Below are 15,981 nucleotides of genomic sequence, written 5' to 3'. Positions count from 1 at the left end.
TGTTGTCCCGGTATGGATGTCTAAGTTGAGAATAATCAAAAGCGAGAAATCCAAAATGCGAGCTTTCTCCTTAGACCTTTGTACAGGCGGCATGGAGGTACCCCATTGTGACACTTGGTTAAAACATGTGCATTGCGATGATCCAGTAGTCCAAGCTAATTAGGACAAGGTGCGGGCACTATTAGTATACTATGCATGAGGCTTGCAACTTGTAAGATATAATTTACATAACTCATATGCTTTATTACTACCGTTGACAAAATTGTTTCATGTTTTCAAAATAAAAGCTCTAGCACAAATATAGCAATCGATGCTTTCCTCTTTGAAGGACCATTCTTTTACTTTTATGTTGAGTCAGCTCACCTATTTCTCTCCATCCCAAGAAGCAAACACTTGTGTGAACTGTGCATTGATTCCTACATACTTGCTTATTGCACTTGTTATATTGCTTTGCATTGACAATTATCCATGAGATATACATGTTACAAGTTGAAAGCAACCGCTGAAACTTAATCTTCCATTGTGTTGCTTCAATGTCTTTACTTTAAATTATTGCTTTATGAGTTAACTCTTATGCAAGACTTATTGATGCCTGTCTTGAAAGTGCTATTCATGAAAAGTCATTGCTTTATGATTCACTTGTTTACTCATGTCATTACCATTGTTTTGATCGCTGCATTCATTACATATGTTTACAATGATGATCAAGTTTATGATGGCATGTCACTCCAGAAATTATCTTTGTTTATCGTTTACCTGCCGGACGAGCAGAAACTAAGCTTGGGGATGCCGATACGTCTCCGACGTATCGATAATTTCTTGTGTTCCATGCCACATTATTGATGATATCTACATGTTTTATGCACACTTTATGTCATATTTATGCATTTTCCGGAACTAACCTATTAACAAGATGCCGAAGTGCCGGCTCTCGTTTTCGCTGTTTTTGGTTTCGTAAATCCTAGTAACGAAATATTCTCTGAATCTGGACGAAATCAAGACCCGAAGATCCTATTTTGCCCCGAAGCATCCAGAACACCCGAGAGCCGCTGGAGAGGGCCCCGTGGGCCCCGGACGACAGGTGGCGCGGCCAGGGCCCCGGCCGCGCCCCTATGGTGTCGCCGCCTCGTCGCCCCCTCCGACTCCGCCTCTTCGCCTATTTAAAGGTCCCGGACCTAAAACCTCGATACGAAAAAAGCCACGGTACGAGAAACCTTCCAGAGCCGCCGCCATCGCGAAGCCAAGATCTGGGGGACAGGAGTCTCTGTTCCGGCACTCCGCCGGGGCGGGGAAGTGCCCCCGGAAGGCTTCTCCATCGACACCACCGCCATCTTCATCAACGCTGCTGTCTCCCATGAGGAGGGAGTAGTTCTCCATCGAGGCTCGGGGCTGTACCTGTGAGCTATGTGGTTCATCTCTCTCCTATGTGCTTCAATACAATAATCTCATGAGCTGCCTTACATGATTGAGATTCATATGATGATGCTTGTAATCTAGACGTCGTTATGCTAGTCAAGTGAATTTTACTTATGTGATTCCTGGAGACTCCTTGTCCCACGTGTGTAAAGGTGACAGTGTGTCGATACGTTCCCGAAACGTATCTATAATTTCTTATGTTCCATGCTAGTTTTATGACAATACTCACATGTTTTATATACACTTTATAACGTTTTTATGCATTTTCCGGGACTAACCTATTAACAAGATGCCGAGGAGCCAGTTCCTGTTTTCTGCTGTTTTTGGTTTCAGAAATCCTACACAGGAAATATTCTCGGAATTGGACGAAACAAAAGCCAAACCTCCTATTTTACCGAGACGGACCCAGAACACCGAAGGAGAGACGGAGAGGGGCCACGAGGAGCCCACACCATAGGGGGGCGCGGGCCACCCCTTGGCCGCGCCACCAGGTGGGGACCCCACCTCGGGACTCCACCGACATCACCCCTTCGCCTATATATGCTCCCAGACGCGAAAACCCTAAAACACCCGATGATATTCCACGAAGAGTTCCGTAGCCGCCGCCATCGCGAAGACAAGTTTCGGGGACAGAAGTCTCTGTTCCGGCACACCGCCGGGACGGGGAATTGCCCCCAGAAGTCATCTCCATCGACACCACCGCCATCTTCATCGCCGTTGCTGTCTCCCATGATGAGGAGGGAGTAGTTCTCCCCCGAGGCTGAGGGCTCTACCGGTAGCTATGTGGTTCATCTCTCTCTCCCATGTTGTGATCTTTATGTGATCATGAGCTTTGTATCACTATTAATCTATGTGCTACTCTAGTGATGTTATTAAAGTAGTCTATTCCTCCTCCATGATGTAATGTTGACAGTGTGTGCATCATGAAGTACTTGGCGTAGGTTATGATTGTAATCTCTTGTAGATTATGAAGTTGACTATTACTATGATAGTATTGATGTGATCTATTCCCCCTTTCATAGCTATTGGTGACAGTGTGTATGCTATGTTAGTACTCGGTTTAAATTGCAACGGTCTATTATGCACTCTAGATGTTACTTTAATATGAACTCCGGATTCACTCTTCACGGTGTGACGGTGACAGTGTGCACATCGTGTATGGTTCCTTTATGAAGTTGTGGAGCTTGTTTACTCCGGCTTGAGGTGTGCTTTTATAACCCTACACAATGAATGGTGTTTGTTATCCAACAAGAGAGTGTTTAAGAGTAGCATTTATTTATTCAGTTATGTGATCATTGTTGAGAGTGTCCACTAGTGAAAGTATGATCCCTAGGCCTTGTTTCTAAGCATTGAAACACCGTTTCCAACAAGTTTTGTTACATGTTTGCTTGCTGCCATATTTATTTCAGATTGCAATTACTACTTACAATCATCCATATTACTTGTATTTCACTATCTCTTCGCCGAACTAGTGCACCTATACATCCGACAAGTGTATTAGGTGTGTTGGGGACACAAGAGACTTCTTGTATCTTAATTGAAGGGTTGCTTGAGAGGGATATCTTTGACCTCTACCTCCCTGAGTTCGATAAACCTTGGGTGATTCACTTAAGGGAAACTTGCTGCTGTTCTACAAACCTCTGCTCTTGGAGGCCCAACACTGTCTACAGAAATAGAAGCATGCGTAGACATCAATGCCAAAGGGGGAGAAGTGTTCTATTAGGTCTCTACGGGATTTGCTAGGGTAGGGCACAAGCACATGCGTTTACCATTCTTTTATAGCTTGTGTCCTCTTTATGTCGTTTATTTGAACTATTTGTCTTGGTTTGTTTCGTTTAAAACTATGTGTTATGTGTGGATGTGAGACTTTATGTTAAGGTCTTCGGAATTCTATATGTTGATATCTCCATATGGGTATGATCTCTATCACCTTGTCTAATATATATATAGATACCTTTGTCTCTTATTTGAGCTCATGTTGGATATCTCTTGTGTTGAGGCACCTCGCACCTATATGTTGTGCATTTGTGTTCAAATGCAAATTACTTGTATGCACACACGTAGGGGGAGTGCCTCTATATTTTGCCAACATGTTTTGATCTCTATAATGTTTTTCTTGCAAATCCGTATATTATCATCAAACACCAAAAAGGGGGAGATTGAAAGAACATCTCTCACATTATGTTTTGTGTGTTTGATGTCAATGTATGTGATACACTAATGTTTGATGAAGTGGTGCAGAGATTATATAGATACATGTATATGAGTGCCTTGTGTGGAAAAACAAGACAAAATGAAGCAGTAAAAGATTCACCAGGCCGGATAATCCGGGCTGGATATTTGCAAAATATCCGCCCCCCCAAAATCGGCTAAGGACTCGAGGCGATGCGGCTCAGTACTCCCCTGGCATGGGGCCGGTTTTTTGGCCGGACTTTTGGCCGGATTTTTTCCAGGGCTGGACTTTTTGGGGGGGGCGGATTATCCGGCCCTAACTTAGGCCGGATTATCCGGCACTCGGAAGTTCCCAACGGTTGGATTTAGAGAGGGGGTATTTATACCCCCTTCTTCTTCCTCCCAACTTGCTCAATCATTGCACAAAATTCTGCCAAGCCTCACCTCCGTTAGAGCCACCTCAAGAACACAAGATTTGCAAGATCTCCTCCTCCACCCAACCAAAGCTCGTGATCTTTGGAGATTCGAAGGAGAAGACCCCGATCTACATCCTCACCGAAGCGATTCTCATTTCCCCCTCATATGCTTGTGGGTCCTTTTGCTAGTGTTTCTATGTGGAATCTCTTGTTGTTTGTTGTTGATGTATTGTTGTTGATTGTTGTGTTGTTACAAATTTGGGAGCCTCCAATTTGGTTGTGGATGTGTGCCCCAAGAACCTTGTAAAGGCCCGGTTTCCGCCTCGAGGAAATCCCTTAGTGGAAGTGGGCTAGGACTTCGTGGCGTTGCTCACAGGAGATCTGAGTGAAGCCTTCGTGGCTGTTGGTTTGGCTTTCGTAGCAACCACACTCCTCCAAACGTAGACGTACCTTCTTGCAAAGGAAGGGAACTACGGGAATCATCTCTGTGTCTCCGCGTGCTCCACTCTCGGTTACCTCTATCTTATTCTATCTCATATATATTGCGTAGCTATATCTTACTTAGTTGTTAACCTTGTCATATAGACAAATTCACTTAGTTGCATATCTAGAGAATTTACCTTTGTGTCAAGCCTAAATTGAAAAAGAACTAAAAATTGGTTAGCACCTATTCACCCCCCTCTAGGTGCGGCATATGATCCTTTCAAGGTGGATGATCACAAACTTTCAAAGTAAATCACATGAGAGCTTGTATGAAAGTTACTCAAGATTTAGGGAGATTCTTAATAATTGTCCTCGCCATGATTTCCTACCTTGGTTAATTATACATACTCTCTATGAAGGAGTTAATGTGAAAATATAGATGTGCTATATTTACTTCCTGATGGGTCTTTTACTGAGTATGGAGTGATAGGGCTTGAACTTATTAGAAACCATACATAAGGACGGGCTCCCAAATGATACTCTAATAGAATCCGATGAAAAATCTCTAATAGAGCTAGAATCCATTAATAAGTTTATGCAATCTGGTAAGGTTGTCGAATTGCTCGGTAACGACAAGTTTTAGCCTAAAGATATCATTCATATTACTAAGGATTATGCTAAATATTTACAGCTCTTCGATGATTGCAAACATTATGAATCCTCATTTGAAATAGGTCTTTAAAAGAAGCTCCAAAAAGCAAGTGAGTGGAAGAAGTGTATAAACCTGAAGGTCTATCGTGTCTACTATATATCTGTTTTTAATCTATTTTAGTTGCTCCATTTGATCTATAGTTTATCAAAATTTTCACTGAATCGGGTTTGTGGCGCTATATTTTTGGGCATCTAAAAAAATCTCGGACCGTCGGCTATTTTTTTTTTGGGCATCTGAGACCGCGTCTAAAAACAGCAAAATAGACGTCTAAAAACATTTTTTAACGCCGGATTATTGAGGCACGTGAGAGGCTGGAATTGTGCTCAAACGCTTTGGCTTGTCTCAAAAACACTCCCCCTTTTCCCTCTCTAGTTGCAAAATAAAAACTCAGAAAACACACAGCTCATCTGGCTTGGCTTGCAAACATTCCCCAGTCTCTGTCCAGAAGAAAAGAAAAAGGAAAAGGAAAAAACAAATATTAGCTCATCTCCTCCCAAATCGCCATTGGAAGTTTGGTACCTCGTCGGCTCTTCGCCTCTTCCACTCCCCAACTCCCTCCTCCCTCTCCCACACACACGGCCGGAACACCTCCTCTGAAGCCCCCGGAGTCGGCGGCGGGCTAGGCTCTATGGGCGTCCCCTCGGCCGCGGGGAGCTGGGACGCCGAGGACGACTTCCTTCTCAAGAACGCCGTCGAGGTAACCGCAATTGAACCCAGCTCAACCTCCCGGACCTCGATCGGACCCTACCTGACGCTCTTCTCGAGTTTCCCCTCGCTCGCCGTTGCCCAGATTTCGCTGTTTCTCGTGCCGGGTTGATTGCGGCGTGGTTCCCGTACGCTGGTCGGTCGCGCGTCTGGCTGTATAATTTGGAGGCTCAGATTCTCCAGCCGGTTGAGCGATTTCTGTTGATTTTAATGGTCTTATGTAATTGGAATTCTAAATGTTTTAGGTGTCCGGTTTATAATTTACTCGAATTCAGTTTTGCTCGTGTCGCGCTACACATGAATGGGGTGTGTGTGTGTGTGCGGGCTGCAGTTTGCTAAGCCGATTTCACGGAAATCGTGTGCGAATTGAGGCGCTTACTTCATCCGATGAGCCAGATATGCTAAGATTACTATCATTAGCTAGAATTGCAATACAAGGGCAACTTTGTCTAGGAATCTGGGTGGACCGGCCTGCTCTGTTGATCGCTATGATGGTTGGTTCACGGTTCAACGCTGGCTAGTGAGTGATCCATCAGCTATGGGCTGTTCACATGCTTGCTGTTGCAATGTTTATGCATATTTGTATCTGAGCTTGTAGTATGCATGAAATGAACCAGATAGTGATCGGCTAATTAGACAGCACTAAATAAATAATGCATGATAAAGAGCTAGCTATGGTATCATCAGCTTGCTGAGGCATTTATTTATACTCTTTAGAATAGCCTTCTCTAATTTAGTGTTATGTTTGTCCTGGTTTTTTTGGTGTCACTGAGCTGGTCTGTGCGAGATGCTAGTGATATTCTGATTTTTTAATTATCTGGTGGTGCTTTGTGGGTGGGTCCATCTGTATAATGGTTGGATTCAGTTGTTGCAAACCCAGTTCTAGATTCTTGAGGGTGTGAATTTGGATAATTTTACTATAGCGACACAGAAGCATTTTGTTGCAGGATCTATTGAAGAATTAGGTCATAGTATAAACTGTCCTATTGGCTGGAAGCTCAACTTTTACAATATTACATGACTGTTTGGTTATTTTGAGGCTACCATTGTTGTAAATCATAGCATTTTCTTGGGACTGCTTAGTTTATAGGTTAAATTTGTTCTTTCCAAGTTACATGTCACGTTACCTAAATTCCCCAAAGTCTAAGAAGTTCAGCGCTAAGGGTTCTTCTGTTTGGTAGTAAATGTCATGATACTTTGGGTGTTGGTTTGGTTTAATTCATTTATTGATCAGATCTTATAAGCATGGATCCTGTCTTGACTTGACTTGTTCAAAAAAAAAAAAATTGGTGTATTGGGCAGCGTATCTTACATATTTCTGTAGTAACTCAAATGATACGTACATTGTTGAATCCACTAGTCAAAACTGTTCTCTGATATTAAGTTTACCGTGTTTAAGAAGACAATGATTACCCTTACTTCCATTCATGTGTGCCATATGCTATGTGTGCAATTTATGCTTAAATATGGCATCAGAAAAATGTTCTGTAAGTTAGTTCTGGCAACACCCCCTTAAATAGTGAACTTAACTCTTAATATAGCATAGTGATTTCAGACGTCACAGCTAATTGGCTACTTCTAGATTCACTGCGCATAATACCACCTACCCCTTCCCATATTGTTGGTGATGCAACTATTGCAATATTTGTAGGTTGTGGGCATGGCAATATTGAACTCCACACATAATGGCTTTATTGGTTACGGGTGCTAAAGATGTAATTTGGTAATTCAGGAATTAATTTGGAACCATTTATTCAATCGATTCTTGGTTGGGTGTAGAGATAGAGATTGAATGCCACATATAGCAGAATTGGTTGTGAAACCCTAGCGCCTTCATACGGCCACACATTCGGTGGTCTCATGACCCATGATTATGTCAGCTAAAGCTACATGGCATTCTCATGTCTTGCAATGTGATAACAATTTTTTTTATTATGGATGCCCCAGTTTGTAAGTACTATCCTTATGTATGTTGGTAATGCCACCTTTCTTATTCTTGTAGGCTGGTGCGTCGTTGGAATCCTTGGCTAAAGGGGCTATATGCTTTTCCCGCAAATTCACTCTACAAGAATTGCAAGATCGTTGGTGCTCATTGCTCTATGATTCAGAGACCTCAGCACAAGCATCTGCTCGCATAGTCGAGTTTGAGACTGTGCTTTCAACCTCCAGTCCCGGCAAAACAATTAAACGTTTCAACTCAAAGGGAAAAGTTTATTCAGGACGGAAGCGAAAAATAGATAGTGTAAAGTATCAGTATTATTCAAGGAGAAAGAGAGTTTGCCATGAACCATGTTTGTCTACAGCTTTTGGTTATGATGTTCCACCCTGTTCATGTACTCCTGATGGCAGTGGTTGTGTATGTGGTGGCTTACTTAAACCTTTGGAAGGCCATCACTTGGCTCATACCCTTGATCCTGCAGCATTGTTGGTAGATAATTATGGACACATTGATGACAGCTATGGCGGAGGACAAAACGTGCACCACAAAGATAATCAAAATTATTTATTCCATGCGAATCATGCTAATGCTGCTGGGAGCATATTAATAGATGGAACAGTCAATGATGATATCCTGCATGGCTGCTCTGATGTAGGTCAGCCGTATAAATGTGGCGATGTACAAAAGAATCCTCAGTCAAGTGAAAGGAATATTGCCCCTCTAAAAGACCTCCCTGATCTACAGGATTATGTAAACCCTCAGCAACCACTTCTTGGTGTTCAGTATGGAAATGGAGTGACAGGATCGGAGATTCTTCTGGATGCTGATAGAAATGGAGTGAAACAGAATCAATTATCGGAGAGTAGCCAGCAGTTGTGTTCAGGGATACCTATGATAAATGCCTGGAGTAAGTCTGAGGATGTTAAGTCGGCTGACATGCTGGTCGATATGCATAAAAATGAAGAACACATTACCTTTTTTTGTGACAAGAAAATGGAAACATTTAGTAGTGACACATTTGCATCTCTGGTGAATGGCATATCTGATTCTGGTTTAGACAATGCATCATTATCAGAGAATGAATCCATGCATGCCTGTTCAATGAATTGCAGTCAGAGCAAAGACTCTGAGCTCCTCAATGGCAAGAATATTTCAGGTTCTGCCCTTGGTACAGCTCAGGATGATTTCAGTGATTTTAGTGCTAAAGTTGTTATGGAGGACATCTCTAGAGTGCACCTGCTAGGCCTCTCGGATTCACATTCAAGCAACACATGCGATAGTCACATATACCCAATCCATAAGAATCATTATACGAGAGATGTTTATGGAACCGACATGGTGGCTATATCGTCAGAAGTACCTTTTTCTGGTTGCAGTACTCAGTGCAGGATGAACACAGAAGATTCTGAAATTCCTTGCAACGACGATGCCCTTATGCATGGTCAGCCTCCTATAGAGTGCACCTCTACTTCTGACAAGAATCTTCACCACATTACGTGTTTAGTTTCCATGGAACCTAGCCCTCCAGAAAATGCTGGTGATTCTAATCACTTCGACTCGGTTGAAGATGTCCAACCTTCGTCGGCAGCAATGAAGATGAAACCATCCACCTTTGTAGAAAGGGAAAATAGGATGGCTTTAAATGAAGCATGCAATTTAGGAAGTAAGCCATCTGTCATATTTGGTGACATTTGTGCTAACAATGCAATGTGCACACCAACTTTCTATCATTCTGCCAAATTTGTTAAGGAAAAAACCTGTTGTTTAATGCAACATGAATGCTTTGGTAATTTTTGGAATCTGACTCTAAATATTGCAGATCAAGTGTCCGATGAAATAAACTGCAAGTTTCTTGCTGATAAGCCAAACATAAGCTGTGAGGCTGCTATTCGAAACTGTATGTCATCACATGGATTGCCAGATATGGAATTTCATAATCCCATTGCAAGCATGTCCAGTTCAGATCAAGCAGAAGGAGGATCTGACAATGAGAACTATGTTCCAAACTATTTTGACATAGAAGCTTTGGTACATATTTCTTTTCTTACTTGAGTTTGCAAGGCTTTCTTTTACTTGGTACTTACTTTTCGAACATTTACTGCAGATCCTTAATCAAGATCTAATTCCATGGGATCAAGAATCTGATTTCATCCAACCTGAAGGTAAACTTTATGCAGATATATGCTGTCTATTTTGGTTGTCGCAAAAAAAAAATCTATTCTGGTAGAAGATTCTCTTAATTGGTGCCATTGTAATGCGCTAAATGGATACTAAAGCGATTACTTTCCATCTGTATTATTTGGATGACCAGTTTCAAGGTTTCAGCACCTTAAAAGCAGGAAGGACTTGATAAGACTAGAGCAAGGTGCTCGTTCGTATATGAACAGGTCTATTATGTCCCAGGGTGCTTTTGCAATTATTTATGGCAGATATCTGAAGTACTACATTAAGGATCCTGAGGTAAGCTTAAGAATTATTGTAAGAAATCATCATTTGCATAGCAGTATATGTAATACTAATGACAACCTGTTTGATATGTTCATTATCTGAGTTTTAAATGAATGTATTGACAATCAAAAGGTGATTTTGAATTTACCACTTAAATCCCCTCAAATTAAACAAAATATGCCTTAAATGTAACCAAATTAGTCACTTATATGTTTTTCTTATTTTATTGTCAGCTAAAATATGTTGTGCAATGTTTAGATATCAACACAGAATGCCAATCCGATAAAATTTTCCATCTATAGTCAATTTCCTAACATGGATTTTGTAATATGTTGGGCCCATCTCTGAAATCCTACCTAATCTTAACATGTAAGGTAACTCTTGGGAGAGAAACGGAAGAGGTACATGTTGACATTGATCTGGCAAAAGAAGGGAATGCAAATAAAATATCTCGTCGACAGGTATTTTTCTGCCTTCTATTTTTATGTTAAAATATGCCAAATAATGTAGATTTATGTAAACTATATGTAGGTTCTAGGATAGACATTATCATTTTTCAGCTGTTGTGGATAACCAAAAATTGTGTATAACAAACTTAGGCTACTACTGCTATCTCATTATGTGCAAATCCTGGTTATGCCACTGACGAGGTTTGAATTAGTTGATAATAGCTCTTCCTACATTGGTATTGAATGAGCATAGGAAAACTTTTCCTCTGGTGACCGAAAGACTTCACATTTATTAAATTTGGGATTCTTATGTATTACTTTTCATAAGTATACTGTTATGAAAGTAGAAACATGTCAAAACTAATCTATTCTATGTAAACTTGCACCGAAATATAGCAGTGTTGTTTTCTGAGTAAATTGCACGTGCTTATGAAATTATGAAAAGGCATACAACCATGCTGTATGGTCCAAGCCATGGACAAACAAAACGAAGTACGGCATTCAGGATGGCACAGCACATGCAACTTGAGGTTAACCGCCTGTTTGGATTACTTGAAGCACTGATCAAGCCTAGGAAGAAGGCAATACGAAATCATATTTGATATCGCCATATCGGCACTGCAGATAAACACCGGTGCTCACAGTTGTCTGCTGAATCGACTGAATATATTTTTTTGGATAATGGAAGAGAATATCTCCCCCAGCTTTTACAACAGCCAGTCAACTATTTATAGCCAGTAGGATTCTATCTTTGTACACTCTTATCCAAACTATGATACAGGAATGTCAAATCTTTCCACACACACACCATCAACACAACCCTTAACTTTAATACAGATAAGTGGTCATGGTGCGAAGTATGATAACGACAAGATGGCGACTCAAGTGATGGGTTCGTCTTTTATTCGGATCTACTCGCACGTCTCCTCATTTGGACCGACCTGAGATCGGATATGCACTGAACCTGCTAGCAACAGATCTAGCATGTTGAATGAATAGAGATGAGTGGAAGTCCAGAGAAACCAAGAGAAATAGAGAGATGTTGAATGGTCCCTCTGCCAACATCTCCCATGGGGTGTGGAAGACATCAAACTGATGAAAACCATGTTTGTACTCACAAATCTCTTTTACATGTGCACTTGGATGCACCCATCTTGCCAGTATATGGACATGGCATGCAATTTTCTCATTTCTTTTATATGTCTAAGTGCAGTTCATTCTGTGCAACACATTTCAGGATGACGCTTCTTGTCTATTCCAGTCATGTCACTATTCTGGGTTGTTTTTTTGAATGAAGCATGCTGGTATATCACTCCAGGGTTTGAAATCTAAATATAAGTAAATCTATTACATGCATAAACTTATTGGAACTGAATGGTCTGGCCATACTGGCATACCGGTTACCAGAGTGTGATTGATAATTATGGGACCGGTGCATTTTAATGTAAGAAGATCTTTGACCTGATCTAATATTATTATGTTTACGTTAGGAAAACCTTGTATATCTTGTATATTAGCCAAATAGATAGCTAGGCTACATATGAAACCTAACAGAAACATAAGAAAACCAAAAATAGAAGGAGAGAGAAAAGGAGTAAACAAGAAATGAGTAAACTTTTTTTCGCGAAAACGCAAAAGCCTTGCGTTTCGATGCATTGATAGATAAAGAAGAGTTTATGTACAAGTCCGAGGACGGACACAACACGCCGTACAACTCGACCCAAGAAAAGGAAAAACTAAACTAGGGGAGTAGCTGGCGCACACCCGGGCTCCCGCGTCCGCCCATTGCCGCGGCTCGGCCACGATGTCGTTGAACAAGGATGTCACCGAAGGCCGCGTTCCGGTGTTTCCAGATCCACCATGCCGTAAGCATGATAACCGACGAAGTGCCCTTGCGCAGCTGGCGAGGGGCGGCCCGCACCACCAGCGACCACCACTACGCGAAGTCACCCTCAGCCATGGGAGGGCCTGAGGTGGATCGGATCCACGACAGAACCTCAAATCAAATCGTCCTAGAGAAGGAGCATCCTGTGAGCAGGTGGCTCATGGTCTCAACAGCTTGGTCAGAGAGCGGGCATCTAGGCGCGTGCGGTAGACCGCGCCGTGCCAGTCTCTCACACGTCCAGCTGTCGAGGCAGGCCAGCCAAATGAAGAACTTCACCCTAGGAATGAGTAAACTAAGATTCTGGCAGATGGATTTCTGATTTCCATGAAGTCCTATCAAGAGTCAAATCTCTTAATGCACCTCCAATCCCTCAAGTCCCTTTTTACTGCCTCTGCCAATGTCAACTTCAGTCGCCCTCTGCTCCTCCTAGTATTTTCCATACTCTTTAGAATACCACTATTAACTGGTGCTTCTGGAGGCTCCGCAGGATATGCTCAAACCGCCTTAGTCGGTGTTGGACTAGCTTCTCGTCGATCCGTGCTACCCTACCCTAAATACTTAAATCTTAATCTAAGCGGATTAAAATTAGATGTAGAGGTCTTGACCCGGCTTAGCCTTGTGGGATTAATATAATTTTTTTGTTAGCCTTTTGGCTTATATTAATATAAAAATTACACCGTAGGGGCTTCCCCTACGGTTCCACGGTCAAAAAAAAAAAAAGCCTTGTGGGATTGACAGTCACAAGGTTGCTGTTGAGGCTTGATCATTTCCATATTCTCATTTCAGGGTCATTAGTTGATTTCTCGCAGGGTACTTTGTATGTCAGTTTCCCTTGATTTAGTTTGAGGTGGCTAAGCTTGCTTGAGTTGTGTATTTTAGTAACTGGTCATAAGAAGGTTTTACATAATTTGAAGTTTATGAAACCTCATTAGTTGGCTGTTTTGAAAACCAGCTGGTTCCCAGCGAGATACTCCAGGATGGTCCGAGTTGCAAATTTAGATGTGCAAAATGAATTTCAGATATGTTCCTGCCAAGGTTTTCTGTTCCACATTTTTTATTTGGAATTTTAGTTGACCAGGATGGTCATAAGCAGGTTTTACATAATTTGGAGTTTATAAAACCTCATTAGTTGACCTATTTCTCCAGGATGGTCCAAGTTGCAAATTTAGATGTGCAAAATGAAGTTCAGATATGTTCCTGCCAAGGTTTTCCGTTCCGCATTTTTTATTCGGAATTTTAGTTGAGAGATATTGGACTGGTTGGTAGTACCCTGATCCTCATTTGGATTTGTTGTTCACACTACCAGCCTATTCTGGCTGTATTTAATCATGGTCAAAAGTAATGTTGGAAACATTTTACGTTTTTTGTTGACCAGAATTTGTTCTATGAATGTAACAGCATTCAGTACCTACCTATTTTATTTTTTTGAACCTACCTGCCTAGTTGTCGAAAGCATAAACTTCCATTACTTTGTTACTTTATCTTGTTTACACAATCGATTTACCAAAAGTTAGATAAGTTTAAGTTATTTGTCTGCTAGTCAGTTTCCATTTGATTATCTATTCTGTACTTTGATGTACAGGCAGTTATCAAGATGGACGAAGTTGGATCCTTCCATATAAAAAATATTGGAAAATATCCAATCTTCGTTAACAGCAAAGAAGTACCACGTAACAAACGTATTAACTTAATTTCTGATGCATTACTTGAGGTACGAACTTTCTAATATTGTATTACCTTTTTCTGATAGATTTTTTTTTTCTTGTATATGACTTCATCATTTGTTGAAAAATATGTCATGAGCATTGAAACACCGATCAGCAATAGGATTGTGTGTGTGTGTGTGTGTGTGTGTGTGTGTGTGTGTGTGTGTGTGTGTGTGTGTGTGTGTGTGTGTGTGTGTAATCTGATAAAAGGCTAGGAATATATACAGCCGGCTTACACACCAATTTGGAACACACTAACTTGAGAATCAAGGGCTACTGGGCCGTGTACATTGAAGTTGACAGAAATTTTCTGATGTGCAAGTCGATTGTGAAAAGTGCAACTTCAGCTTAAAGTGTAAGTTGCACCTTTTCACCAAGTTGTCCTTTTCTGAAAAGTGGAACACTAAACTGAAGCAACTTGGACATAAGAAAATCTCTGACGACTTAGGATTAGCAAAACTGTTTGCCTAATTGTTGGCCTGTCTGGCTAGCCGATTTTTTGCCTACTTCCTTGCCTTTTTCCACAGCAAACTGAAAAGTTAGTTCAGTGCAACAGGTTCATCTACCGTGAACAGAGCCTAAACCAAATCATAACTTCCTATGGTAGGAGATACATGCTTACCCTGCATGGTTTGGTACGGCAGTACCAGCTGTGGCCCTCTTCAGCGTGACAAATAAAAGTATTTAATATTCCCGTCCTTTTATGTTCTAATGTACTATTTCATATGTTATCGGTCTGTAAAAGCCATAGTTATTGACCATCTTTTACTATACGGATCTGTTTACAAATTTTCCCAGTGAGTACAGGAAAATTGAAGCATTCAGATTAGCTGGATGAATAGTCTATGACTCATAACCGAAATGAAAAGTAATCAGAAGAAATCCCAAATAATGTAATTCTGCTATATCTTTCCTTCAGTATCAGATCTGGATAATGGCCACCAGTTATAGTGTCTCACATGGTTTGCTTTGAATTGATTATTCTCTCCAATTCTATTTCACTGAGCAAGCTTCGTATAGTATTTCCATAGTATTCAAGCGACTGTTACTTTTATTGCAGATAAGGGGCATGAATTTCATTTTTCACGTCAATCCAGAAGCTGTCAGGCAACACATCATTCACACTAGGAGAAGCGGAGTTTGATTGGGATCAAAACCCGTGACTAAAAGGACTTTTAAGGTTATGAACATGCTCATCTATGAAGGACGATCACTGATATATACGGAGTACTACCCTTCCAGATAGTCATCTTACTTGGTTTCATCCTTGACATGTAATTTTATGTACATTCCTCGCCCCTTCTAACATAATAGGATGAACTCTCGTTTTTCAGATGTGGAGTACAGTATAGTACCACAGTTTCCTATACTGTATATATACAGGCACTTCTCTTCTCAGTGAACTCTTTATCTGGAAGAGTACTGTATGCCCATTCCTTAATGTTATTTGATGCTTATAGATTAAAATATACCAAAAAAAAGTTTGAACCGTATTCTTTTATGGAAGGACATGGCACAGAAACGCCATTAGAGCATCTCTAGCAGAGTCAGTAAAAACACGAACTGAAAATCCGAAGCTCGGTTCACCGAACTCGTGTTTATGGGTCGAAAAATGGCTGACGCGGAATAGAACCCGTAAACGAAAATTGGCAGGATTTTTCATAGAATTCATATGCAAGACATACAACAATTGATCATAATTAATCAAAT

At 41.1% G+C, this 15,981-nt stretch overlaps 1 protein-coding gene across 3 annotated transcripts; it reads left to right on the top strand.

Moving 5' to 3' along the window:
- Positions 1–5,589: 5,589 nt before the first annotated feature.
- Positions 5,590–15,764, top strand: LOC124670374. 3 transcript variants are annotated; one of them, XM_047206885.1, is made up of 8 exons: positions 5,590–5,836; positions 7,847–9,446; positions 9,603–9,811; positions 9,888–9,945; positions 10,095–10,243; positions 10,606–10,692; positions 14,148–14,276; positions 15,332–15,764. In XM_047206885.1, exons 1-8 carry the CDS (start codon positions 5,768–5,770, stop codon positions 15,413–15,415), a joined length of 2,385 nt encoding a protein of 794 aa, XP_047062841.1. In that variant the 5' UTR covers positions 5,590–5,767; the 3' UTR covers positions 15,416–15,764. The 3 variants fall into 3 exon arrangements, with proteins under 3 accessions (XP_047062841.1, XP_047062840.1, XP_047062839.1); XM_047206884.1 differs by lacking the exon at positions 14,148–14,276 and having other exon boundaries at positions 5,665–5,836; XM_047206883.1 differs by lacking the exons at positions 14,148–14,276; positions 15,332–15,764 and adding an exon at positions 11,518–12,471 and having other exon boundaries at positions 5,665–5,836.
- The last annotated feature ends 217 nt before the right edge of the window (positions 15,765–15,981 follow it).

Source organism: Lolium rigidum, chromosome 7 (assembly GCF_022539505.1).
Source record: "Lolium rigidum isolate FL_2022 chromosome 7, APGP_CSIRO_Lrig_0.1, whole genome shotgun sequence".
Classification (NCBI taxonomy): Eukaryota; Viridiplantae; Streptophyta; class Magnoliopsida; order Poales; family Poaceae; genus Lolium; species Lolium rigidum.
Note: the sequence above shows the minus strand (reverse complement) of the source record. Positions and strands in the feature narration are given on the sequence as shown.

Excerpts from the sequence above, each read along its gene's own strand:
- LOC124670374 (XM_047206885.1), top strand. The coding sequence starts at position 5,768 with ATGGGCGTCCCCTCGGCCGCGGGGAGCTGGGACGCCGAGGACGACTTC. Across the intron at positions 9,812-9,887 it reads ATTTTGACATAGAAGCTTTG|ATCCTTAATCAAGATCTAAT; the intron begins GTACATATTTCT and ends CATTTACTGCAG. Across the intron at positions 10,244-10,605 it reads ACTACATTAAGGATCCTGAG|GTAACTCTTGGGAGAGAAAC; the intron begins GTAAGCTTAAGA and ends TTAACATGTAAG.